General features: G+C 42.2%; 2 protein-coding genes across 8 annotated transcripts in view; one reads left to right on the top strand and one right to left on the bottom strand.

Annotated features, from left to right (window-relative positions):
- Positions 1–15,479, top strand: part of znf276 (zinc finger protein 276) — a 47,710-nt gene extending 32,231 nt beyond the window's left edge. The window contains exons 9-12 of the mRNA XM_085991631.1: positions 71–146; positions 2,982–3,099; positions 5,299–5,398; positions 13,222–15,479. Coding sequence (XP_085847757.1) covers positions 71–146; positions 2,982–3,099; positions 5,299–5,398; positions 13,222–13,480 — 553 coding nt within the window. The 3' untranslated portion in view covers positions 13,481–15,479. The remainder of the gene's footprint in view (positions 1–70; positions 147–2,981; positions 3,100–5,298; positions 5,399–13,221) is intronic.
- The window catches only part of fanca (FA complementation group A), a 93,294-nt gene continuing 81,586 nt past the window's right edge, over positions 15,009–26,716 (bottom strand). For 2 of the 7 annotated variants that reach the window (XM_085991625.1, XM_085991624.1), the window contains 7 exons: positions 24,672–24,813; positions 22,365–22,427; positions 21,615–21,720; positions 20,479–20,554; positions 19,144–19,306; positions 18,333–18,425; positions 15,009–16,404 (listed from right to left, as the gene is read on the bottom strand). In XM_085991625.1, the coding sequence (XP_085847751.1) occupies positions 16,297–16,404; positions 18,333–18,425; positions 19,144–19,306; positions 20,479–20,554; positions 21,615–21,720; positions 22,365–22,427; positions 24,672–24,813 (751 nt within the window). In that variant the 3' untranslated portion in view covers positions 15,009–16,296. Of the gene's footprint in view, positions 16,405–18,332; positions 18,426–19,143; positions 19,307–20,478; positions 20,555–21,614; positions 21,721–22,029; positions 22,097–22,323; positions 22,428–24,671; positions 24,814–26,716 lie in introns of those variants that run through there. The other 5 variants (XM_085991627.1, XM_085991626.1, XM_085991628.1 and 2 more) reach the window with 5 other exon arrangements.

The following is a 26,716-nucleotide window of genomic DNA, read 5'->3' as shown; positions in this document are numbered from 1 at the left end:
ATGTTGTTCAATGTGGTTTATTGGATACATAATTTGTGTGACTATGTAGTATACATTTGGTGTTTTTCAGGGAAGATTTTCCCACCATGTACCGATGTCAATACAAGGGCTGCTGTGCTGTTTACAGAGGAGCTGATGGACTGAAGGTAAAATTATGCTCAAGACTAATTGGTCAAGTGCAGATTTTAAAACTTCAGGCTTTTTGAGTGTCAGCTTGGCTCACTTGGTAGCACACTTGCCTCTCGGTCAAAGGATTGTGGTTTCAAGCCCCACAGCAGGATAACTGAACACATAATCTAGACTCCTCGAAGGGCTGCAAATGGGCGCAATTGACGGAAACCCACCATGCTCGTTAATTTGATCAGGCATGGCCTGTCTTGTGGGAGGAGCCGGCTTCCTGCGCGATATTTTTAAAACCAGCATAAAACACCTATTTGCGCTTGAAATTCCTCGATCTTTTACGCTGGTTTGGCTGATTTCGGGTGAATTGCTGGTTTTAGTGGAAACTACCCCAGGTAGTCTTCAATCACAGATTCAGAACCATAGTGAGTACATTGTTGGAACTTATTTTACGTGGTTTCTGCAATTAAGTGGGTGTGACCACTGATAACACTGTAGAAAGTACTTTAGAGAGTTGAATTTAAAGAATTCACCACACTGTTATCAGTCAAGCATGCTCCTGTTGAGCCTGATGATCACAAGAACAAAATCCAAAATGAGAAACCATGCTGTAGTTAATTGTTCTCCTCCACATTTCATGAGTGTTGTGCTTTCAAAATATAGATTGTTCTTCTGGGCCAACAGAGACAAAATTCAGAGGGGTGCTTATCCTTGCTGGAAAAAGTCTTCGACGCAGAACTCAAAGGGGGAAAAATTCGGTTGCTTTGCGCCTCCCGTTGGCGCTCTAAGAGTGTGCTAATGGGACGCAAAGCAACTAGCGCCCAGGCGCGGCGATGTTTGCGCCACTCGCAAAATTGACCAGACATTTTGCGGTGGTGCTAAACACTACCACCACGATCTCCTGCGCCCGCAGATCGTGACGTCAGTCGAGCATGCAAAACCCCGGACCGGATATTGAATGGCACCCCCTGCCTTACTGCCTGCTGCTAGCAACGACAGGTTGAGGGGAGTGTTTTGCAGTCAGGAAGGGTCTGGGGGAGCGCTATTTAAAGGCGACTGCTTCCTGCCTTTTTTGCCGGTAATATTTTTGCACCACGCATTCTGAGAGAGACTTCTGGAGAGATTCAATGCTGTGTGAAGGAGTTTTGGGTACTGAGCAACACTTTGCAGGATCATTTTGATTTGACCTTCCTTGCATCAATTTAGAAGAGACTATGGGGGCTGCACTCTGAGCTCTTTCCCTGGGCCTCTCCATTGTTCTTTCCAGCACATTTGATGTACAGGTCTCTCCAGGCCGAGATTCAAGGCTGCAATGAGCAGGGTGTGGACGGAGAGCAAGATCGACCCTCCCCTTTAAGAACTGGCCGGCGCCAGTGTGTCTGTGTTCCATTGCTGACTGACATCACGTGAGCTTCGCCAGCGCTTCGCTCCTTGGCATTAGCGCCTGATTTGGCAGTCCAATCACCTTCAGGGGCGATAGAAGCCAAGTTTGCAGTCGGAGGCGATAATTAGCACCAGGCACTAAACTTTGCACCCGGCCGATAATTGTGCCCCAAACGGGGCGATACCGCATTTCTCCCCCAAAGGAGCATCCTGATTCTTGGCTAATTTACATTGGAATTGCCGGGCGCAAGAATGACTAAGCACATTGTGGCATGTAACCTATTGGATGTTACTTTTCTAGCCTTCTTGGCTTTTATGATCTCCTCTGGTCCATCCGTTGATGAATCTTAACCAAGATTTGCACTGTGCAAATTCTGTCAAAGTGGCAAGTGATGGGAAGCTTTCCTCTAACATATGCAAATGTTACAGCATGGACTTTGCATAAATATGGTCTATTTTTAATATTTCTACTTGAATGACAAACTAAACTAGAACTGATTTTTTTTTGTGCATATAAGCTGAAGTTTAGTACATCAGATTCGCTCAACCATATAGAAACAATGCAAATGTGTCTGAAGATGGAGAGTCAGTGTAGGGTATTGTATCAGATAAAGGGAAGGTCCCTTAATGACTTGTTGCAAATAATAGATGCTTGATGCCCTGAAACCTATTACACTGCTTTGCTGGCATCATGTCATTACCCCATACTGTATGTGGAAAATAGCTTAATCAGTAGAATAAACCCCACTAGTCCTGTGTGTTGCATTTCCTCGCTATTTTTTAATGCAACAAAAATAGAGAATAAATATATAACTACATTTACCAAGTCTCTCAGTCTAAAATCAGCAACATTTTATTTATTAATGAATTTTAAATTTTGTGCTTTTAGGTCTTTTAGTCTAAAATATATTTTTGACTGGAGAATTCTTTTTGTCTCCTTTTATGATACTTAGTCTGTAGTACCTCATCTTTCACGGGTGAAAAGAAAAATGACTTTCATTTAAATAGCACTTTATCATACCTCTCAACATCTTGAAGTGCAATAATTGTTATGTAGGCAAATCTGGCAACCATTGTTTGGACAGTAAAATCCCAGAACCAGAGATCAGATGAATTGCAATTAATCATTTTTTTGGTGGCATCGTTACTGTTAGCAACTGGTTTAAAAAAAAAAAATTCTTGCAAAAGGATTTATGGTGAAGGTATTAAAATTAAAGCAAAAATGTGTAACTACCACAATAATGTCACATGATGTATAACATATGCCTGTCCTCTTTGATCACATCCACAATATATTTGGCTCCTCAAAGATAGTAGCAAAACATTATGTTGAATTTAGTAAGTGAGACATGAAAAGCTAGATGTTGAATTGCATTTACTGTAAAGGCGATATTTCAAACCTATAACCGATGGATGAAACATTAACCTAATTAAGCTCCTTAATTTCTAACAAGTGAACCCTTTTTTTTTGTTTTTAGAAACACATAAAAGAACATCATGAGGAAGTGCGTGAGCGACCCTGTCCCCACCCAGGATGTAACAAGGTGTTTCTGATTGATCGCTATCTGCAGCGCCACATAAAACTTATTCACACAGGTAAGTAAGTGACCTGTCAACGGTAGTATCATGTAAACTTTTGGATTGTATTGTCACCACATTTCTTCTCGTATCTCACTTAGTTACGAGTGACCGTGTTCTGCGATCTGGTGGGTATTCTGAGCAAGACAATTGTTCCCACAATTTGCTGCTGCACATATTGTTGGGTTGAAAACAGTTTTAAAAAACTGGTCCATTTAAGAACATAAGGAATAGGCCACTTGGCCCCTCGAGCCTGCTCCGCCATTCAGTAAGATCATGGCTGATCTTGGGCTCAAAGCCACTTCCCTGCCCGCTCCCCATAACCCTTCACTCCCTTATCTTGTAAAAATCTGTCTATCTCCACCTTAAATATATTTAATGACCCAGCCTCCACGGCTCTCGAGCAGAGAATTCCACAGATTTACGACCTTCAGAAGAAATTCCTCCTCATCTCAGTTCTAAAAGGGCGACCCTTTACTCAAACTATGCCAAGTTCTAGATTTCCCCAGGAGGGGAAACATCCTCTGCAGCTACCTTGTCGTGCCCCCTCAGTATCTTAATGTTTCAATAAGATCACCTCTCATTCTTCTAAATTCCAATGGGTATAGGCCCAACCTGCTTAACCTTTCTTCATAAGTCAACCCCCTCATCTCTGGAATTAACCTAGTGAATCGTCTCTGAACTGCCTCCAATGCAAGTATATCCTTCCTTAAATAAGGAGACCAAAACTGTGCGCAGTACTCAAGGTGTGGTCTCACCAGTACCCTGTACAGTTGTAGCAGGACTTCCCTGCTTTTATACTCCAACCCCCAGCTGAGATGCCAGCTGTGCCTCTGGTTGCGTCTAGTGCCCAGTTCAATAGATTACTGATGCACTGCAGTTCAAATCAGGTTGTTACTATCCATATGTTAGAGCTTATAGGGTAGAAATTCCACAGGGGTTCTCTTGACCTTTCGCCGTAAATTTGGAGATTGTTGGAAATCCCAGAGAAATGGCCGTTTATGCTTAGAGTGGAAATTCCAGGCGCATATGTTGTCTTACCTCTGATTTGAAACTATCTTCAAGTGTTTTCACGTTACCATCATAAACGTAAGATTTTTGTACCTTATATTTTTTTATGCATTTGTTGGAGAGTTACTCAACTTATACTGTAATTTTATTTTTCCTACCTTTCTACACAAACTTGGAAAATTACATAACAGGACAAGGTATAAACTAGTACAGGAAACTTTGTGCTATCTGGCACCCACGGACCGAGCTGCCGTTGCCTCAAAACTTCCGGATAGACCAGCGTCAATGTTATCAGATAGGAGCTTTTCATCTCCGTATCTGACAACAAAGACTGTTGCTTAGCAACAGCTTGTCAACACTCGGCCTGTGGCTTGGAAGCGTCTCTGAAGCTGTTGCTAAGATACAGAGACACCTTCCAGAGGCTGCCATATCTGACCACAAACACTGTTGCTCAGCAACAGCTTGTAAACACTCGGCCCAGTAGCTTGGAAGCGTCTCTGAAGCTGTTGCTAAGCTACAAAGACGCTTTCCAGAGCCTGCCTATGAAAAGAATGCTAGGAGAAGAAAAAAAAACGAACCAAAACGGCTGCTGATTTCTGCCGTTAGATCGAAGCTGCCGGACATTCAACCTCCGGATAGCACAAAGTTTCCTGTAAAAGGGCAAGTTCAGGACTGATATTAGCAAATGTTCTTCAGTGATCAATACCTGAAAGGATCTTCTGAGTTGGGTAGTGGAGGCAACAACTCCTGAAGTCAAGAGGCAGTTGATGATGTGATGGGGAAACTATAGGTTTCTATGGCAGGATTATATAGATGGGCCAAATGGCCTCTTTAATCACATCCTTCATCTGTGAAGTAAAGATAATTATGTTCAATTCCACAGGTACAGTTAAAGTATGCCTACTGTGCAATGTCGGTTCAGTCTCTGAAGGGCCTTGGAATGTTTTCTACATTAAAGTTGTCTTATAAATGCAAGTTAGTATGATCCTGAGGCATAAAATACACCCATTTGTATCGTACAGCTATTGTGGAAATTAAAGTCGATTGATGAAGCGTTCTAATGTCTTCATAAATATTTGTACATTTTACATCTGCCTTTTAATTTTTGTGAAATTAAGCATTTCACCTGAAAGAGCTCTGCTTGTTACTGCAAGTTACATTCTGTTGTCTTCGTATAGATTTGAAACCACATTTTTTACTTTTCAGAAGAAAGAAACTATATTTGTGAATGGTGTGGACAAACTTTCAAACAGAGGAAGCACCTATCAGTTCACCAAATGCGTCATTCTGGAGCAAAACCTCTACAGTAAGTAACCAGTGGAATTCCAAATGTTAAACTTCACAATAGCAAGAATGACACTTGTTAGAGTAGAGGTTAAAATGTTAATATTGCACTGATGTTTTGGTGGGATAGATTTTGTAAACTCGGTAGGTGACTTTGCAGCAAGGAAAATGTTAGGTTTCACCTCCCGCTGCAGTGAATTGTGGCTGTGAGCCATCAGTAAACATAAGGAGTGAACAACTTCAATATTTTAAGCAAGAGAGAAACACTGATTTTTCACTGCCTGCCTCTTTCCTCACCATGAATTTTCCCCTGGTGGTTCCGTCAACAACTCTGGTTTTTGCACAAATGGCCATTCTTCATGTAAGCCTGGAGAACAAAAACGACTTAAATTCATGGGAAACAATTCTAAGGCCCTGCTCCATTGGTAGGACCATGCATACAGTAGATGTCATGGTCATAACAGCACAGAAAAAGGCCATTCGGCGCATCGAGTCCGTGCCGGCTCTCTGCAGAGCAATCCAGTCAGTCCCATTCCCCCGCTTTATCCCTGTAAGTTTATTTCCCTCAAGTGCCTATCCAGTCTCCCCTTGAAAACATTGTGTGTCTCCGCTTCCACCACTTCCGTCGGCAGCGAGTTCCAGGTCCTCACCACGTGCTGCGTAAAAAAGTTTTTCCTCACCTCTCCCCCCCGTATCTCTTGCCCAAAACCTTAAATCTGTGTCCCCTAGTCCTTGTACCATCAACTAGTGGGAACAGCCTTTCCCCGTCTAGCCTATCCAAACCAGTCATAATAATGTACACCGCTATCAAATCACCCCTCAACCTCCTTTGCTCTAATGAAAACAAATCCAGCTTCTCCAACATGTCCTTGTAGCTAAGATCCCCCATCCCTGGAACCATTCTGGTAAATCTCCTCTGCACCCTCTCAAGGGCCTTCACATCCTTCCTAAAGTGTGGTGACCAGAACTGGAGAGGGGGGGGTGGGGAGCGAGGAGACTCGGGGAGGCCGCTTCGGGAAACGAGGCGAGGTGACTCGGGGAGGCCGCTTCGGGAAACGAGGCGAGGCGAATCGGGGAGGCCGCACTGAGACGCAGCGGCAGCCCGAGCGGCGAACGAGACACGGCCCGATCGGCGGCCGCAGTCCAGCACCGCGAACGAGGCACAGCCCGAGCGGCGGCTGGGATAGAAAGCCCGGGAAAGGCCCGAGGAGCCAGGCCCAGAGACCTCTGAGGAGAAGGGGAGCAACCAGAAGGCTCCCAGAAGCAAACCAAGACTGTGAGTACAGGGCCCAGGGAGGGAGACTGAAGCCAGGGAAAGGCCTGAGGAGCCAGCCCGAGACAGAGAGACCTCTGAGGGGGAGGGGAACAGCCCGAAGGCACCGGGAAACAGCGGCTCACAGACTCAGACCTGAGAAGGGTGACCCCAGAAGCCGAGGCCCAGGGACCACTAGGTCGGAGAGGGGGACCGGGAAAGTTCGCGAACAGGGAGAGGGAAACACCAAACCCGGGGCCCCAGAAAAGCTTATTCTAAGATCAACAATACTTTACCAAAAATGAGCGAATCAGAAGATCCACAACAGCCCCGCTTCCAGATTCCCCCCAACACCGCAAAAAAAGCTATAAAAGCGATGAAGCATGAGCAGATGAGAGAAAAAACAGAAACTCTTTTTGCTGACTGTTACAACAATGGGACAAAAAGTAACCTCATTTTCTACTCAGATCAGCCAACGGCTTGGATCACAGCAATAAAATCACACTATACCAGTGTTAAGCTAGAAAATACCGCAAATGGGTCCATAATGAAAATTAACACACCAGGAGACAGTTCAACCACGACTGTCAACGCGTACAATACCGGAACAATATTAGTGCAAGGCAACCTCGACAAATTTGCAACGGCCTTCAGGACACTGAAAAAATTAACTACGAGGAGGAAGAACAACCTCAGAGTGGCCCGCACTCCCCCCAACATTGACAACTTACCAGGAGAAAATCTGCCTGGTCAGGAGGTGAACGAGCCACACAGTTCAAACCAGACACTAACCCCGGGGAACCACAGCCACACGATACAACTGACAAACCCCAGCATAACTACCAGGGAGGAAGCCACACATAGTCCCCCTGCCATTCCCAGCTCACCAAGAGAAGAGCAGCATAGCCAGGAAGTGAGTGAGCCTTCCAGGGCCGACCAGACACATACCCAGGGATCACACAGCCAGATACAACCAAAAGATAAATTTAATCAATTAGAGATAGAGATGGTGAAACTTAGAGAGGAGTTCCTCAAATTGAATGACGAACAAAAGCAGGAGAGGGAGAGACACAAGAGAGAGCTAAATCTACTTGAGAAACAGGTGAATCTACTTAGGAATCAGGTGAAAGAGCTGCAGGAAAAAGAAAAGAAGAGAGCCATAGAGGAGAGATAACACCATTAGACCAGCAACCAGAGGCTAGAGATAAGACAAGACAGAGCCGGACGGAACGGCTGCACTCCCACACGGAACAAAAGCAACAGACACACAATACAAGGGGTGCCACACAGACCGACCAGCATACTGATTCGCAATCTTCCCCCACCACCGTGGAACCACAAGCGAGCCGCCCACAAGAGGTACGCACACACCAGACACCCCAGCCCACACACTATGAGTCCAGGCGAAAGCCACCAGACAGCAAACACAAACAAGGCTGACGTCGTAATACTCATAGACTCAAATGGGAAATTTCTATGGGAGAAAAAGCTCTTCCCTAGAAGTAAAGTAGAAAAGATTTGGTGCCCAACAACAGACAGAGCCATGGGATGGCTGACCAAAGCCAGATTAGGCTCCCCCCAACACATAATAATACACACGGGCACAAATGACCTAAAGGCCAAACAGAAAGAGGTAGCAACATCGCTCAGAGCAATGATTAGGAAGGCAAGCAGTACATTTCCAAACACTAGAATCACTGTTTCCACAATATTGCCGAGAACAGACTTCAACAACAACACAATTCATGAGATAAATGCCAGCATAGCAAGAGACTGCGAATCAAACCACAACGTACACCTGGCCCAACACCCCACCCTCTATGAGGAATGTCTTTACGACCACGTCCACATCCAAAGGCAAAGAATATCGATCTTTGCTAAAGCCCTGAAGGACGTCGCTTTTAACCGGGTCCATACCCAGACTCCAAGAGGACCCACCCCCCCCCCCGACCACCAGAGATCAGCGGGGTACATATCAGGAACACTACAAAGACCACCACCACACCAACCGAGACCAGAGAGGATCAACAATAGCAGACCTGCACCACTCCTGTCCCACAGGGGAATAGGACCGCCCCCAGCCAGACAGAGGGAGAGATGCACAGGACGTACGCAATACCTCAGACAGAAATAATCCATTAAGAGACAATAAGCAGATGTGCAGCAGCATCTACTTCCGCCTTATGGATCAAGGACTAATTAATAGAAAGAACTGTAACCAAATTGTATTAACTTTTATGGACAACTGAGGTGATTTTTTTTTCCCCACACTTAGACACGACAAACACGTACCACTCTTTAACCTATCATAGTAAAAGATCAAACTTAACATGAAATCCTTATATATTTCGACCTGGAATATCCAAGGTCTACGCTCTTCAGTGCTAGAAGTGAAGAGTAGGACCACAGAGTTCATAGAAACTAAAGATCTAGATATTATCATTTTACAGGAAACTTGGTATAAAGGAAAAGGACACACTGGCTGTCCCCAAGGGTACACTGAGCTAGTGGTCCCCTCCAATAACCAAGTGTAACCCAAGGCAGAGACTCCGGAGGCATACTGATCTGGTTTAAAACAGAACTTAAGAATTACATCAAATTTATAAAAAAGGGCAAAAACCATATGTGGCTCAAACTTGAGAGGGAGATTATCTCAAAACACCCAAGATGTTTACATTTGCGCACTTTATATCCCTCCAATCGATTCCCCGTACTTTAAAGAGGACACCTTCTCCAACATGGAGGGGGAAATTATCCAATACCAGGCCCAGGGGAACGTGTTGATCTGTGGGGACCTCAATTCAAGAACGGGCGAAGAACCAGACTTCACCAATAATCAGGGAAACAATTACGTATTCGGGAATAACCACTTTGACATCCCTTCCCTTCCATACAGGCATAACTGCGACAAGCAGTCAAATACCAACGGAAAACAGCTACTACAGCTCTGTTGAAACCTGGGTCTGTACATTGTCAATGGTAGGTTCATAGGAGACCTCCTAGGAAGATCGACCTATTGCTCACCTCTTGGCTGCAGCACAGTAGACTATATGATTACAGACTTAGACCCATCCTCTTTCAGAGCATTCACAGTCAAACCACAAACAACACTGTCAGATCACAGTCAAATTACTATGTTTCTCAAAAAGACAGAAACAAACAACATAGAAACACAACCCAGTAAACTGTACAACACCAAAAAATCGTACAGATGGGCCAAAAATGACACGGAAAAATACCAGAAAACAATTAGCAATGCATCAACTCAAGCTCTCTTAGACACCTTTCTGGATAACATATACACTCACATTAAAGAAGGCGTAAACCGGGCAGTTAGTAAACTAAACAATATTTTTGATAATTTGGCAACAAATGCAAACTTGAAAGCTCGCAAGAACAAACCCAAAACAAAAAACTATGAAAAATGGTTTGACCATGATTGCCATAACATGAGGAAAAAACTTAGAAAAATATCAAACCAAAAACACAGACATCCAGAAAACGAGGAATTACGCCTTACTTATTGTCAGACACTAACACAATACAGAAACACACTCAGAACCAAAAAAGAGCAATTTATTAAGAATACACTCAGCTCCATGGAGGAATCCATTGATTCCAATTGTTTCTGGGACAACTTGAAAACACTACACAAAAAACAACACGACGATTTGTCCATTCAAAATGGGGACACATGGGTAAACCACTTTGAAAAATTATACCAGAAAAACACACTAAGACCAGAGCAACACCAAATACGCAAAAAACTGGAAAAGCTTGAATTGGCCATAAAAGATAACCAAAACCCGCTAGATGCCATAATAACAGAAAAAGAACTTCTTGAAAAACTCAAGGACCTGCGACCAGGAAAAGCTTGCGGGACAGACGGCATACTAAACGAGATGATTAAACACGCAGACGACAAAATGAAACTAGCTATCCTAAAACTCTTCAACTTGGTTCTGAGTGTCGGTTATTTCCCTGACATCTGGAACAAAGGACTCATAACACCCATATACAAAAGTGGGGACAAAATCGACCCAAACAACTATCGAGGCATCTGTGTAAACAGTAACCTGGGGAAGGTATTCTGTAACATCATAAACAAAAGACTTATAAACTTCCTTGAGGAGCACAATGTCTTGAGTAAAAGCCAAATTGGATTCCTGCCAAACTATAGAACATCCGATCATATCTTCACCCTACAGACCCTAATTGACAAACACGTTCACCATAACAAAAGCAAAATCTACGCATGCTTTGTAGATTTCCAGAAGGCTTTCGACTCCATCTGGCATGACGGTTTATTCCTGAAACTTATCGAAAGCGGGGTAGGAGGGAAAACATATGATGTAATTAAATCAATGTATACAAACAATAAATGTGCAGTTAAAATTGGAGACAAACAAACAAAATACTTCCCACAGGGGCGGGGGGTGACGCAGGGCTCGCCAATCTCACCGACACTCTTTAATATTTACATTAATGGATTGGCAAAACTACTTGAACAATCTACAGCACCTGGCCTCACCCTATATGAATCCAAGGTTAAATTCCTCCTCTATGCAGACGACCTGGTTCTGCTGTCACCAACTAAGGAGGGTCTACAGCAGAACCTGGACCTGCTGGAGTCGTACTGCCAGACTTGGGCCCTGACAATAAATCCCCAAAAAACCAAAGTCCTTGTGTTCCAGCAAAGAGCCAAACATCAGGGACCCAAAATAAATTTCACAGTAGGAACAACCAAAATTGAACAAACCACTCACTACACATACTTGGGCTTAAAAATCAGTTCTACGGGAAACTTCAAACTGGCTGTGAATGAACTGAAAGAGAAAGCAAGAAGGGCTTTCTATGCCATCAAAAAATCAATCCAAATAGAAATCCCAATTAGCATTTGGCTCAAAATTTTCAAATCAGTAATTGAACCAATTGCACTCTATGGCAGTGAGGTATGGGGACCGCTAACACAACAAGAATTTGCAAAATGGGACAAACACCCAATTGAGATCCTACATGCAGAATTCTGTAAAAGTATCCTCCGGACTCAAAGGAAAACAGTAAACAATGCTTGCAGGGCGGAACTAGGCCAATATCCATTAATAATCACTATCCAAAAAAGAGCCACCAAATTTTGGAATCACCTACAAATGAGCAACCCCCAATGCTATCACTACGACGCCCTGAAATGCCAAGAGCTGACCATAAAGAAAAATACCCTCAGTCAACTAGTCCTGGGACTCAGTGAAGTAACTACTAACAATACTAACAATAACCAGTCCCAGGACAGTGACAGGGTAACACAAAGAATTTGACCCAACACAATCGTCGCTAAGCAAAAGGAAAAATATCTGACATATTGGGCAGAAACAACAAAAACCCAAAGCAAACTCAATTGCTACTTGGCCCTAAACAGACAATACAACATAGCTGATTACCTGACCATGGTAAAGGATAACAAACTGAGAAGAACCTTGACAAGGTACAGACTTAGCGAACATAGCCTAGCGATCGAAAAAGGCAGACACCGGCAAACCAGGCTGCCAAGAGAAGACAGGATATGCTCTCACTGCAGTCTGGGAGTAGTTGAGACAGAGATGCACTTCCTCACAGCCTGTGGAAAATATCAGGACATCAGGGAGAATTTCTACCAAAAATTCTCCCAAATATGCCCTGAATTCAGAAATCTGAATGACAACCAAAAACTCCCTTTCCTACTGGGGGAGGAGAGAAGCTGTGTAACACTGGCGGCACACTATGTTACAGCTTGCCATGAACAGAGGGACAACCAGTAAACTAAGACAAGAATATATACAAACAAGGCGAATGTATATTTATAAACTGTATGAATAGAACCGCATTTATGTGTTCAACCATAAATGTATTTTGATGCTTTGGCAACATAAGATGTACCTTATCATGCCAATAAAGCGATTTGAATTGTGAATTGTGGGAGGGGGGGGGAGAGGAGAGGGGGAGGAAGAGGGAGAGGGGAGGAGAGGAGAGGGAGGGAGGGGGAGGAGAGGGAGGGAGGGGGGAGGAGGGGGGGCGGGGAGGAGGAGAGGGGAGGAGGGGGGGAGGAGGAGGGGGGAGGGGGGGGGAAGAGGGAGGGGGGGGGAAGAGGGGGGGGGGGGAAAAAGAGGGGAGGGGGGAAAGAGGGGAGGGAGGGGGGCGGGAGGAGGAGAGGGGGGGGGGGGAGGGAGGGAGTTTCAACCGGCATCCTGGATAACATTTGCCCTTCAATCACTACAACAATTGTCTGTTTAGTTAGCTCATTGCTGTTTGTGGGACCTTGCTGTATTAAATAGGCTGCTCCATTTGCCTACATTACACTTCAAAAGTAATTCCTTGGCTATAATGCCCTTGGGCCCATCCTGAGGAGGTGAAAGACACCACATTATAGAACCTGATCCCATGTTTCCAGCTGGTGTCACCAAGGAGCAGCTTGTACACACAATTAAGAGGGGGACTGAGGATAGTAAGTTTCTAGTAGGACTCATGGTGACATTGTGAATGTTCGTCTGTGACAGCAAAAGAACAGCCACATCTCTTTGGGAGCCTAATTTAGTTTCTGTTTTTTCTTCTGCCTGTAGGTGTGAAATTTGTGGTTTCCAGTGTAGACAGAGGGCATCCCTGAAACACCATATGACTAAGCACAAGGCAGAAGCTGAATTTGACTTTGCTTGTGACCAATGTGGGAAGCGGTTTGAGAAGGCCCACAATTTGAATGTTCATATGTCCATGGTTCATCCCTTGACCCAGAACACAGATAAAAACAAACCAGCTGAGACTGTTGAAACAGAACCAAACCAGCTAACCACGGAGACATTCATTGAGCAGGAACTCAGTTAATGTTCAGCTACTCAACTGCTCGCAGAGTCAAATGAATGGGATATATAAATTTGCACCTTTTTGTCTTCAGTGTTAGCAAGCTCTTCACCTGAACAGAGGATGATGAATCAGTGTGGCTTTTTGCTTATTTGGCAAGAAGCAAACGAAGGTTGAATCACGTAAAAATATTAGAGATACTTCTGTTACACTGCTTTCCTTTTAAATATGAAGCTTACTTGCATACCTATTCATCTTGGAAAAAATGTGCCAAATACTTCTAACGTGCTATGGGCTGAACTTTTGAAACCTTGAAATGTATACTGATATCTAGTCTTTAAGCAGTGCTTACGCGCTACACAACAGACAAGTATATGATGATTGAATGGGATGGATGAAGACATTGTTGGTAATTATATTGAGTGATATAGATTTACAGTGATACAGCTTTAAATGCTTAATGAGAGTACTGCGAGGTAGTTTGGCTGATTGCTCCTGATGGCCGTTCAATGAATGCAATTTAAGCTTGAATAAAGACTATTTTCTTAGGTTACTGCATATTGGGGTTCTTCTGATGTGGGTGGAAGCCCTCAAATACACAGAACAATAACCAACGGTGAATTTTAAAGGGAGGAGGGAAGATTAAAAAGATCTCCACTCTACTTGTTTTTGAATGTGGACTCTTGTATCTAACATTGCTAATCACAGTTGAATCTTTCAATTTTCATTTAGTTACTGGCCCATCAGCACGACTCTTCCATTTCAGAAAAGTTTAGACATTCAGCCTTGGGCTACTTAGTTATTGTGATGGGGGTTTGTTTCTCCACTCCCCCTCCCCCCCCCCCCCCCCTTTCCTCTCTTCCCCCCTCCTCTTTCCTCTCTTCCCCCCCTCCTCTTTCCCGCCCCTCCTTTCTTCCCCCCCCTCCTTTCCTCTTTCCCGCCCCTCCCCCTCCCCCTCCCCCCTTCCCTTTCGCCCCCTCCTTTCCTTCCCCCCCCTCCTTTCCTCTCCTTCCTCCCCTCCCCCCCTCCTTTCCTCTCCCCGCCATCTCTTTCCTCTTCCCCCCCCCTCCTTTCCTCTCCTCCCCCCCTCCTTTCCTCTCCCCGCCATCTCTTTCCTCTTCCCCCCCTCCTTTCCTCTTCCCCCCCCTCCTTTCCTCTCCTCCCATCTCTTTCCTTTCCCCCTCCCCTTTCCTCTCCCCCCCCCCTCCAAATCTATCTTAAAACAATGTAATTTTCATGCAATCATTTCACATCTGCAGAAAATTTGCCGATTAGTAGTGTCAGCAAAGATGTTTCACCCATTTTTGTACAACAGTTTGCATTGTGCAACCTAGAGTGGTTGTGTATATATGGAACTAATTTAGAGGTTACTTTTATATTTAATTCATATATATTATGTCTAATATATGGAGCCTCTCCCTGTCACAATACTACTGGGTAGTAATGAACATAATTTAATGCGGTTACATTCTAATGGGGATAATGACATGATAATTTCTAATGTCGACAATCTAACAACTGAAAATAAATTCTATAGAATAGTTTATAGAAAAAAATGAATTAGTGGACTAATTCGCAATATCTGGAAAATACAATTGGCAGTACCTTCTGCAACACTAAGTCTACCTTATCTAAACCACGTCTAAAACAGAACTAGGGAGAAATTCTAGAAATCATGAAAATCCATGACTGTTTACAGTATAAGGTTCACTGAGCTTTTGCAGTCAATTTGGGTAATTAAATATTTTGTTCATTTTAATTCAACATTAAACCATTAAAATATTTTGTTTAAATTTATATTACTATCTGCAATAGGTATGTGCTTAACATGTCGAACAAAGCCATGCCTTTTTTTAGCTAGTCAATCCAGCAACTGTGATTGTTGCTTGTCCAGTAACTAAAAACCATTTAGGACAAAATCTGACTAACCAAAGTAACTGTATGGACAGTACTCACCAGCTCAATGATGAGACTACTAATAGTTTTACATTTATGATTAAAATGTGTTCAGTTGATTACATTGCTTCCTTGTTGCATAAAGTTTTTTAAAATACCATTGTACTATATGTTGCAATTTTAAGTCCACACCAGGAACTGAACCAGTACATAGTCAAACAAAATCAGTTGTACAAAAGTAAAATTATCCTCAAGCCAGTTACTCTACCTCATTTTCAAAACTGGAGAAAATCAGATTCTGGTCATTAAATGACACTGAATGACCATTCTGCAGACTGTACTACCAGTTACTACTGGTACCTTATCTTTCACTGACGTTTGTTATGCAATAGACTGGTTGATGAAGTTGATTGCAGTCGCAAGATTGACTTTTAGCTTTACAGGAATAATGTGGCTGGAGCATTGAAACTGCCCCAGTGTGTTCCATAGATGCAGTTTAAGAAGAGGCAGTGTTTAATAAAGCAGCCACTTTTTAATGATTAGCTAATGTTATTGCACATAGTACTTTGAACAGGTTATCTGCATATTTCAAAATAAGGCCAAAATAAGTTCCCTATTTTAATAAAGTTCCTTCAATAAAATTCTGCAGTGCTTTTGTGTGCTCATTAAACTGAGAATGGCAAACTGATGATATTTTACCATTAAAAAATCATATATTGGCAAATAGTGCAAATCTAAAGTTTGTTCAGTTTACAATCCAGAAACTACAAGGCAAGTTCTAGGCCTGTACTTGTTTTGTTCATCATAGGCAGTAAACATTTTGAGAGCTCTTCACTTTCGTACGAATGCTGAAATATATATCCTCTTGGTGGTTACTTGTTTTCAGCACCATGGGGAGCAACCTTGTAAACCTGCTAAATGTGAGAGAGAGTCAGTCTCATTCTTTATAGAATAGTGGGTTCAGAATAGAGTCCATCACCATTGCAGAGCTGCAGATGGTGGTCAAGTGCAGCTTTCAGCTCTGGGTCAATGTCCTTACAAGCAGCCTGTAACTAAAGAAGAAAGCAATTACTTTTCATTAAATCTTACTGTTTGGTAAAGTGCATGTTATAAAATGAATATGGCTACCAGGTGCCAGCAAGAAAAATGAGGGTAACAGTATTTTAACACTTCACTCTTGCCTTTAATATACAGCAAAGCATCATAAAATTTAGGCCAGTCACTTTTAAATCTGTGGGGAAACCTCATGCAAATATCAATATACTGCTGGTGATCCCTTGTCATGGCTTCATGGCGGCAGCATCAGCAATAGCTACTACAGCCAGGGCCATCTCCCTCCGTCCAAAAACAGTAGCCAGAAGGTTCCCCAGAGCCAAACCCTGGTCTGCAGCTGCTGTTGGGGAATGAGAGACTTATCAGAGCCTTTGTGTTTGCTGTCTGTCCCTTTATCCTGAACCAGAGGGGCTGGGGGCCAATGAACATGCCCTCCAACCTCATGTAAACGACTAGCCCTAGCTTTGTATCTGTTGCAGGTAGAGGCAATCCACCGCCCCTTGGCAGTGCTGGAAATCTCAGGGAAACAAAGGTGGCAGAGACTCGGCCTTTACCCCCTTTTCCTCTGCTTTGTACTAGCGAAGTAAATGTTCACTCGGCATAAAATCAGCCCTGCAGTATGCCCACAAAACGAGGCATCTCAGTTTGAAAATCTATGATGTAGGCTGATACTCCAGTGCAGGAGTATTGGGGAAGTGCTGCGTTTTTGGATGACCAAGGTTCAACCAAGGCCCATTCTGCTTATTGTGGTTTGGGTAGACAGTAAAATATTTCCTAACAAGATCCGAAGAGGACCAGGGAGTGCTTTTTAGTGCCTTGGTCAACATTCATACCTGCCTTTCTCGAGCAACAAAAATTAGTTAATCATTTGTCACAGTGCTATGTGTGAGATTTTGCTGTGCAGAAAATGGCTGTTGCACCTCATTACATAACAACCTTCATCATTTCAAAATAATGGTGTCAGGTGCTGTCTATAAATGCAAGTGCTATTTATGCAAGGTAGCATAACAAGGTTTTAATCTGGCTATTAAATGAGTAATTTTCCTTTGTGCTTCAATGCTGGAGTGTTGTAGGTACTTTGAGCAAGTTAAAAATGGTTATGTTCTATCACTACACCAGCATTCTTTTTATTTTAGTTGATCTATGGATTTGCTCATGCAAAATTTAACAAAACTGGAATGGAGTAGGCTGCAAATTATTAACCAGGTTTGCACAGGGCTGCTATATACCTGTAATCCATTTCTGCAGGCCTCAGACTGCTCGTAGTCAAATTTTAAGTTAGAACTTAACTTTTAAATGTTTAATTAGCTTAATATAAACTTTGTTCTAAATTTTTTTTTTTTTTTTTTATAAAGGCAGTTATTTCAGCTTGCTTATTTTTCTGTTTTTGGTGTGTAATTGTCTTGTTGCCCTGAAGACTGGTTTTAAAAATGCCAGCAGTAATTTCAAAGCAATCACAGGTGTGGCTTCTGCTGTGAATTATTTTCCACTGTGCAGTCATGTGTCCACCTCTAGATAAAAGCATAGTTCCTCTTTTGGCAAGAAGCATTTTTTGTGTGCCCCACTGAGTAAAGGAGCTATTTTATTTCACGTCATTGAGAGAAGTAAGCATGAGAAAAACAATCTGAATAAAGCCACTGGTTTTAATTTTTTTAAATAAGCTTTGCTATTCTCTGATCCAATTGTTAGCTACGTTAACAATCTCACATTGTTAGCATGGAACAAGCGGGAAGAAAACAGGTACCTTGCATTCTCACATGCAAATTTTTTTTTTTTTTTTTTTTAAAACAGATTAGCACCAGTTATTTTACCTTTAAATAATCAAGTGAAATAAGTGCATCAAGTAAAGAAGAGGGTTTGAGTGACTCAATGATGGAATTATCATTTGCTTGTATTGCAGTTAATTTTGTCAGAAGCGCTTACTTACTTTGTTGTGCTGTGAAATTGTCAGAGCAGGACACCATGGAATTGTACGAAGTAGGAACTGATGCCCTCGAGTTATTAATCCCAAAGGGTCAGGCTGGGAAGAGAAGCAAAGCTCATTAAAAAAAATTGAAACCAGTGGCTTTATTCAGTGGTTTTTCTCATGCTTACTTCTCTGAACGACAACATTTTGTTACCCAGCACATTTTTGCACATCTGCAGTAGCTGCTGCCTCAGATTGACAATTTAATGCCATATATGGGCATAGGATTAATATCCAAACTAATTTTACTTAAGACACTTACAGCTAGCAGAGAACAAGGGCTAGATTTGAACTTGGGACCCAAAAGGTGAAAGCACCGTGCATTTAACCCACCGTGATACTGGTCTACATACATGCAAAGGTGAGACAAGTCTGGCACCAATTGTGCATACCAGTCAGAATGAATCAATGGCAGGATGTGGAAGTCTTGAATCTGGCTGCTGCCATTGTCTAAAAGCAGTGATGGGCTGATTGCAGGAGACATCAACAGTTAATATGAAAATTAATTGTTTTTCCACAGTTAGAACTTGATAGTGTGTAGAAATATAGTGTCACCTAGCAGCATTAGTGCAGCAAAGAAAGCCTATAAGCTACTCTAACATTAGCATGAAAGAAATGAATATTAATGGTGCTGAACTGAATAACAAGCAGATTGTTTTTTACTTTCACCAAAGAAAATAACTAGACCACAAATTAGAAAACAGCAACTTGTGAGAAAGTGATTTAACATTTATTTTAATCATTTATGAAGTTCTGCATTAACCATGTTTACCTGCTTGAAGCTTTGTAAATCACACTGATCTGAGGCGGAGATTAGATCTTCTCCATCAAGGAAGAGCTTGACCATTGCTGTATACAAAGTGATCGCCACTGACAGGAAATCTGGGTGTTTGATGACAGAAGAAAGCAGCTTTTGATCCAGACCAGGAATAAGGCTATTGGAAAATTTAGAAATATTAAAGACTTAAAAATAATTACAAATACATATCAATCATTTCTGATTTCCTGCATAATGGGCACAATTTTGCCAGCCCTGGGGAGGTGGTTCTGCCAGGAAAATCTGGGGGTGGGTACTCCTCCCACCTGTCTCCGTGCCATCTTCCCAAGAGGCGGGTACCTGACCTGGGTCCCATCTCCTGGAGATGGGATTAAGAGGATTATCCTCATTTTTCCATCATAGGTGCGGGCTTCCCAACATCGGGAAACCTCGCCAGGGTCAGCGGGGTCCAAAAGTGCACTGTGGAGGTGAGTGATGGGTGCAAGTGTGGAGAGGTAAGTATGTGAGGTGAGTGAAAAGTGATAGAAAAAGTTTCCTTACCTTTGTTTCTTCCTCCAGGCTTCAATCATTGGGGATCCGGAGGCTCCGGCATCTCAATGGCAGAGATGACAGGATGGCTGCTGCATTCTCTGATGCAACAGCCATCCACTTTCTGCTCCCAAAACAGGTTTGGTGAGCCTCGAGTACAAGAACTCACCAAACAATAGAGAATGTCAGTGTTTGACAGCTTCTCAAAGACAATTCATCTGTCAAAAATTTTGACTGATGAAACATCATACACAGACGTTCTCTAACTGGCTTCCCCTTAATTGGCCTGCTAAGCCCGGTGGGTGGGCTTAACAAGGTCAATCAAGGGAAAATAGCGTGGGTTGGCCACAAGTCGATGGAGGCAGGACTGAAACCCAACAACCAGCAGTCCCACCTCCAATGCTCCCCCATTGGCAAAATCACCCCCAAAGTGTGAATTTAGAAATCAGTATCCCTTAAAAGGAGTTCAAGAAAGCCTTTCTTCTGTAAGAGTCGAGGACAGAAGAGAGCCTTGCACTTTTGATGCTGCAGTGGCTGGTGTCACTATTCAATTCCTTACATTCATCAAGGCACAAATACTGCCGGGTGCTTAGAAAGGCACATTTACTTCACTTGTACAGCAATTGCAAAATAAAATTCAATTTAAAACTCTCACCGCCTCAGAAACCACTTGGGAGAAAACAGATTTAAATTAAGCCACTTGGGGCTACATACATCTTTAACACATCCCCAGCAGGAATAGCATTTCTTAAATGTAAACTATTGATGAAATGGTCTTAATTTTTTTAAAGTTACATATACCTGTAGAAAGCAACAGGAAGAAGTTTAATTTCCATAGCAGAGATCATGCTGTACAGGATCTGGTGCGGCCCACGATCTGTTGCGATGGGGGGGGAAAAAAAAGCAGTGAGGGGCCTATATTCAGATGTCTTTTGTGGCAATACATTGTGGCCACACACAAATAGATTAACATAAATCTTATTGTCCTCCAGAAATGATTAAAGACAAATTAAAATAAATTATTCATCATGCATTAGATGATAAAACACCCACTCCAATCATGCTCGCTACTCTCAAACTTTAGAATGTGTTTAGCAGGCTCCCGCCTGCTTTGCTGACATGGAACTTAAGAGAAAAACTGACTTTATTCATCTCGTTCTTCCATTTTAAAATTCTCATCCTGGTTTTCAAATCCCTCCATGGCCTCGCCCCTCCCTAACCCTGTAAGCTCCTCCAGCCCCAAAACCCTTCGAGATCTCTGCGCTCCTCCAATTCTGGCAGCTTGTGCATCCCCGATTTTAATCGCTGCACCATTGGCTGCCATGCCTTAAGTTAACTAGGCCCCAAGGTCTGGAATTCCCCCTTAAACCTCTCCGCCTTTCTACTTCCCTCTCCTTTAAGATACTCCTTAAAACCTACCTCTTTATCCTAATACAGGAAACTCTCTTTTTACCGGCACCTAAATAATCGGAAATCTCTCAACTGGCAAAATTCAGGAGTAGGTTCAGATAAGTTTTACTTCATATTCGTGGCCGTGTAACCAGGGTTCCTGCACTTGTTGCCATGCAACAGGGATGCCTGGATCTGTGGGCATGTACGGGGCTCTCGTACCTTAGTAAGTATACCTCTCTGTAATCCGGACTTTTTGATCAGCTGGTGCCGGATCAAAAAGAGTTTCCTGTATCTCCTTGTATCTTGGTGTCAAATTTTGTTTGATAACGCATCTCCAAAGCGCCTTGGGAAGATTTACTACGTTAAAGGTGCCATATAAATACAAGTTGTTGTAGTAATGGTATTAAAAGAAATGGAGGGACCAACCCTTATTTGGCATGTCTCCAGTTTTGGGATAATAGGTAATAGTGTGGGATTCAGAGAGTGGCTGGACAGTATTTGATGTACTGGTTAAAAATAAATCAGGACAAGGTGAAACCACTTACCCTTGTTCACCACCAGAAATATATTCAGCCAGGATTTGTTCTGCTCCTCCAAAACCATGATCACAGTAGCACATGTCTTTAATGCAACAGTTAAGCCGGAGGCTTCCTTTTCAAATAAAAACAATGAAATTGTCAGACTCGCAGTAATGTGGGAGAACCAGATTCAAGCAGTTTCAAAGCAAATTATAGATCATCTATTTAAATGGAATGCACACATTAAAAAATGACCCAAAAATAATCATTAGTGCAAAATGAGTGAAATACTTCAAGATTGAAGAGCTCCTGAAGTTACAGGTGAGTTCAACAAGACATCCTCCACTAAATAAATGTGTACATGTATTTCACACTTGGACACTTTCCAGTTATACTAGAACTGTGCAGATGCGTTAATCAAGTAGTAATTTTAAGTATTGACCTTATTTCAAGCATGGAAAGAAGTTTGCTTTATGATGATGTGCTGCATCACTAAAGTTATTGTGCTCCTATAAGAGAAGAATGGTTTCACTATGTACAGTAAAATATCTGTTTATATTTCACTAAAAAAAAAAATCACGAGGTGCAGGTTCTCGGAAGTCCAGGTACAAAAGCACTACTAGGAAACTATACACTGACTCTGCTTGCTATTTGTATGAATGGAAAGTGGACTCCTGCCAACAGTACCAACAATGCATACTAAAACAAGTAAAGCATCTTTGGCTTCAATCTGTACCTGAAGCTAACTTTTGTAGGGATGAAGCAACACATGTTTACCTTTGGTTGCAATAGGGATGAGATCAGGTCCATCAAACTGAGATACAGCACAGAAACCTGGAGCTGAAATAAAGATTGAATTATGGACCAATTTTAATGAATCTAGAGGTTTTGATACCACTAACAAAGTGAAAAACCTCTACTTTGTTCTACACAATGTAGTTTCATGCAAGTGTCTAAATTGGGTCTATGTTTTTCTTTATAGTCAAATTCAAAACTATTACACAAATCTTTACTACAGAACACAAGAGTAGTACAGGATTGGAAAGGAGAAGTTTTTAAAATGTGAAAGCAAAAGGTGCACAAGTTTATATCAAAAGCTTGGAGGGGTACTTTCACTGTGCTCTTGCACATCAGACACACCCCACCCCCTCTTATTACACTCAGTTATTACATTTCCTCAGTTACAAGATAACGGCATCTTAGGTCTCAATTGTCAAGGTATACTTTTTGCTAGGCTTTGGGATGTTGACCATGAGATATAACTCAAAATGCTCAGCTCTCAAGAACCACAAAGGGGCAGTAGATTTCTATTTGTTCTTCACATTTCCCAGAACATATTAAAAAAATAAGACCACGGCTTGTTTGTAGCATCACCATTTCAAACCAACCTTCATGATTTAAAAATAATAGAAAACAGCAAAAAGGAAAATAATGAAAATGTGAAAGGAAAACAAGGAACAGGCAGATCACATAACAATATGTATCTTCACTTGCAGGAAGATATCTCAAAGCACTTAGCATTAGAGGGCAAAACAGTAAATGTTGAGCAGGAGGGGGAAAAGTGAAAATTGGAGAGGGCCAAGGACAGGACCAAAGGCACAGAAGGTAGGGTGGAGGCAGGCAATGTTGTGGCGATGAGCAACATTGGGGATGTGGAATAAAGTAGTTCATTCTGCGGGAGCTTGAAGTTGAGCAGTATACAGGAAACTTTTTTATCTGGCACGGACGGGACCGATGTGGTGCCGGTTCATCAAAAATTCCGGATAACCGAACGCTATAGTAAAAGATAGGGAGAGCTGACAGCTCCGTATAAAGCAACAAACCCTGTTGCTTAGCAACAACTGTAGAACAATGGCCACACGTTCCAAGCGTCTCTGTAGCTTAGCAACAGCTGCAGCCACACCCTTGCACAGCAACAGCTGGAGGAAGGCAAATACAATATGAAGTAAAACCTACTCCTGAATTTTGCCGGTTAACCGAGATTTCTGGCTATTTAGGTGCCGGTAAATCGAAAGTTTCCTGTACAAAGGTTCTGGGCTTTCTGACTCAGTCCTACAGGTGACAGCTACGGAGGTTGACCGAGACCCAACACAAGCCAAAAAAAGGTGTTGGTTTTGCTGGAGGAAATGTTGGCTTATCCAGGTCTTAATATTAGCCTTCTGATCGACGGAGGTGGTGCTGGGTGTGTTCAGCATATATGTGGAACCTGACCACATGCTTCCTGATGATATAGCCAATGGTGAAGTAGTCGCAGTAGTTTCCATATGCAACAGATATTTATGGTATTTCAATTATAGTGGAAGGCTAGATCATGATCTCTACAGATAAATTTGGTAAAGTTAGCATAACTAATTAATAGCTGCTCTAATAGCATCAACAAATGCAACCTCCAGATTGGGTTCGCTTCTCCCCTTCCCAGGAGGTAAACCACCTTTCCCTAACTAAGTGTGGCCAAACAACCTTCTCTTCTCCCAGCCTCTGCCAAGGCTGGTTGCTGGGAGTTGCATGGGGAACAGCTTAGTGTGAAATTCTCTCTCGCATAACTACGTGCAATAAATATTCCAGAACACACAGCTCAGTAGCAATTAAGCAATCACACTTAGAGAGCACATGACAATTAGCATCTCTGAGTGCAAATCGGAAAAGTCCATCCTTAATGTTGGTACGAGTTACAAACAGTAGGTCTTCCATTCTTCACCACTTGATGAAAAACACATTACAGTACATACACAGAATAAGGAGCTGGGGCTAATGTGTACCAATGGGTTCAGTGCCCCCACGCTACCTTACAACTACATCAAACTAGTTGTTGCAATGTAACCTTTCCAGAGTCAGTGTCTAATTTATCTATAGACTAGAAACAGAATTAGGGTTAAATAAAGTGGATAATTGCTTTGATACTGTAACCATTAAATTAATATGAAAGCACATCAAACTGAGTTCATCAGCACACCTTGCTGTCTGGATTTTGTTCAATGTATTTTTAAGATTCATCTTTATATGTATTGGCCTCTTGCTGTCTTATTTCTAAGAGGTGTATACTGTCAGGTTGAAAGAAAATGAGGTAATAAAGAATACATTTACCAGCTCATTTTCAGCACAGATCTTTCTCATTACTGTCTGAAGTATTCTCAGCCCATTTTCCCTTCGCAGAGTAAAGTATAAAAAGGCACCAAGAACCCAGGGAATATCAGGTGGAGGATTTTCCATTTTCCCCAAAAGTAACCTGCAACAATAAGAAAAAAAACAGAATATATAAATCTTCCTTCATTAAGTCTTGTATTTCAACCTGTAACTGCAGTTTGTACAAGGGGAACCTCAGACTGCTCAAACCTGTTATTTTTGCAGTGTCAATTTTTTTATTCATGTACTCCCAAAATGTATCTGACCATATAAAGAAAAGCTTCAAAAATAAACTTATTGACCATAATCACAAGGAAAAAAGGAAACAAGGTAATGTATTTCCAAAATGCAAGGATAGATCTTATTGGACAATTTGATATCCAGTTGAGCTTCCATTATCAGAATGATTAAATTGAGGTCTTTTTTACTGCAATTTTCTTCCTTCCTCTCCTGAAGATGTAGACTCCCCCAGGAGCTCTGATTTCATGGTTTACAGTTGCCTTTCAGTACCTTCCCCAAGTGCTATTATTCAGCGTTGATGAGTGTCTGCAGCCTATTTGACACTAGGGGGCAGCACAGTGAACTCTGATAGTTTCCTCACCCAGCATCCACACTTCAAGCAGCTATCTCTTGCCCTGCCAGTACACTTTACACCTAATTTCAGCCTATTACCAGCTCATCTAGCTCTTTTGTTTCTTTCACTTCTTTTGTCCGATCGCAGCCCTGCCTTCGATCTAATTTCTTTTCTTTCCAGTTTTGAAGAAGGGTTCGACCCAAAACGTCAACTCAAATTTCTCTCCACGGATGTTGCCTGACCTGCTGAGTTTTTCCCAGCATTTTCTGTTGTTATTTTGGATTTCCAACATCTGCAGTATTTTGCTATCGTAATAAGAAGCAGGATCCCCGTCTAATTTAATCCCTTCCCTCCCAATCCAGGAGTGCTGAAACCAATTGGAGCACCCCGGCAGCTGCTCCACACAAGATCAGGACTGACTAGGGACCAAACCTTATGGGTCAGCTAATCACTGAAACTCACTGAGCTTTTGGGGGAAGCAGTACATTGATGTTATCTTGAATCAGCAAATCTGAGCCCAATCAGCTTTTATTTGTTTTCTGCATTTTAGTTATTCTAGAAAGGAAGAACTTCACTACACTCCACATTTTATCATTTTTGAATGGGGCCCAACCCCAGCTCCTTGGCTAGAAGTCGGAGGTAAAACCACTCCCTTTTTGTATTTAATTGTTTTTGCTAATGGAGATATTTCAAAGGGGGTTTAGTAATTCCATAATGAACACTTAAAAAAAGGCTCACTTTGTACTGTGCGCATTTTTAACACTGTAATTTGGATGAAAAAGCTCATTCCCAGTAATGAGGCCATGAGTAAAAGCTTAAAATTCATTGCAGACTTTGATACATGGGTCCCACAGAATTGGTGATAACGGGGCAGCAACTTCCTTTGCAGTTGGTCTTCCAATTTCTCATTTAGACTTTCACATAACCTCAAAGAGCCTTTTCGTGGTAACTTAATGGTGCCTTGCACATCAATATCTTCAATCAATGCCTACTCAAACACTACCATTGTATTAGCCTGTGTTTCGCGTCCAATTTACTTTAAACAAATAGGCATTATGTTGACGTCTACTGTCTAATTATCAACAGTCTAATTATCAACAGTGCAGTAACAAGCCATATGTTCTGATCTACAGTGGAAAGCGAGAACAATCACAGGTGTGACCTGTAAATAATACATTGCAGTAAAAGCAATGTTCCAGGGTGGGATTTCCTGAAAGGGCGTTCTTCACTGGCAGAAACATCCTCACAGGGGACTGCATCCCCAGGAAGGAAAAAGGAAAATGCATTAAGAGTCACAGGAAAAACTGTTTTTAAACTGATTTTTGATGTGTTTGCTGTGGCATTCTGACAGGAGTTGAAGAGCATGTTTCAAACAGAGTAACTATTGTGTATTGCAGCTCTAAATAGGACCTGCATTTAGCTCCACATAGAT

Source organism: Somniosus microcephalus, chromosome 6 (genome assembly GCF_052327205.1).
Source record: "Somniosus microcephalus isolate GS21.2 chromosome 6, FLI_Smic_1.0, whole genome shotgun sequence".
In the NCBI taxonomy this organism is placed as follows: Eukaryota; Metazoa; Chordata; class Chondrichthyes; order Squaliformes; family Somniosidae; genus Somniosus; species Somniosus microcephalus.
Note: the sequence above shows the minus strand (reverse complement) of the source record. Positions and strands in the feature narration are given on the sequence as shown.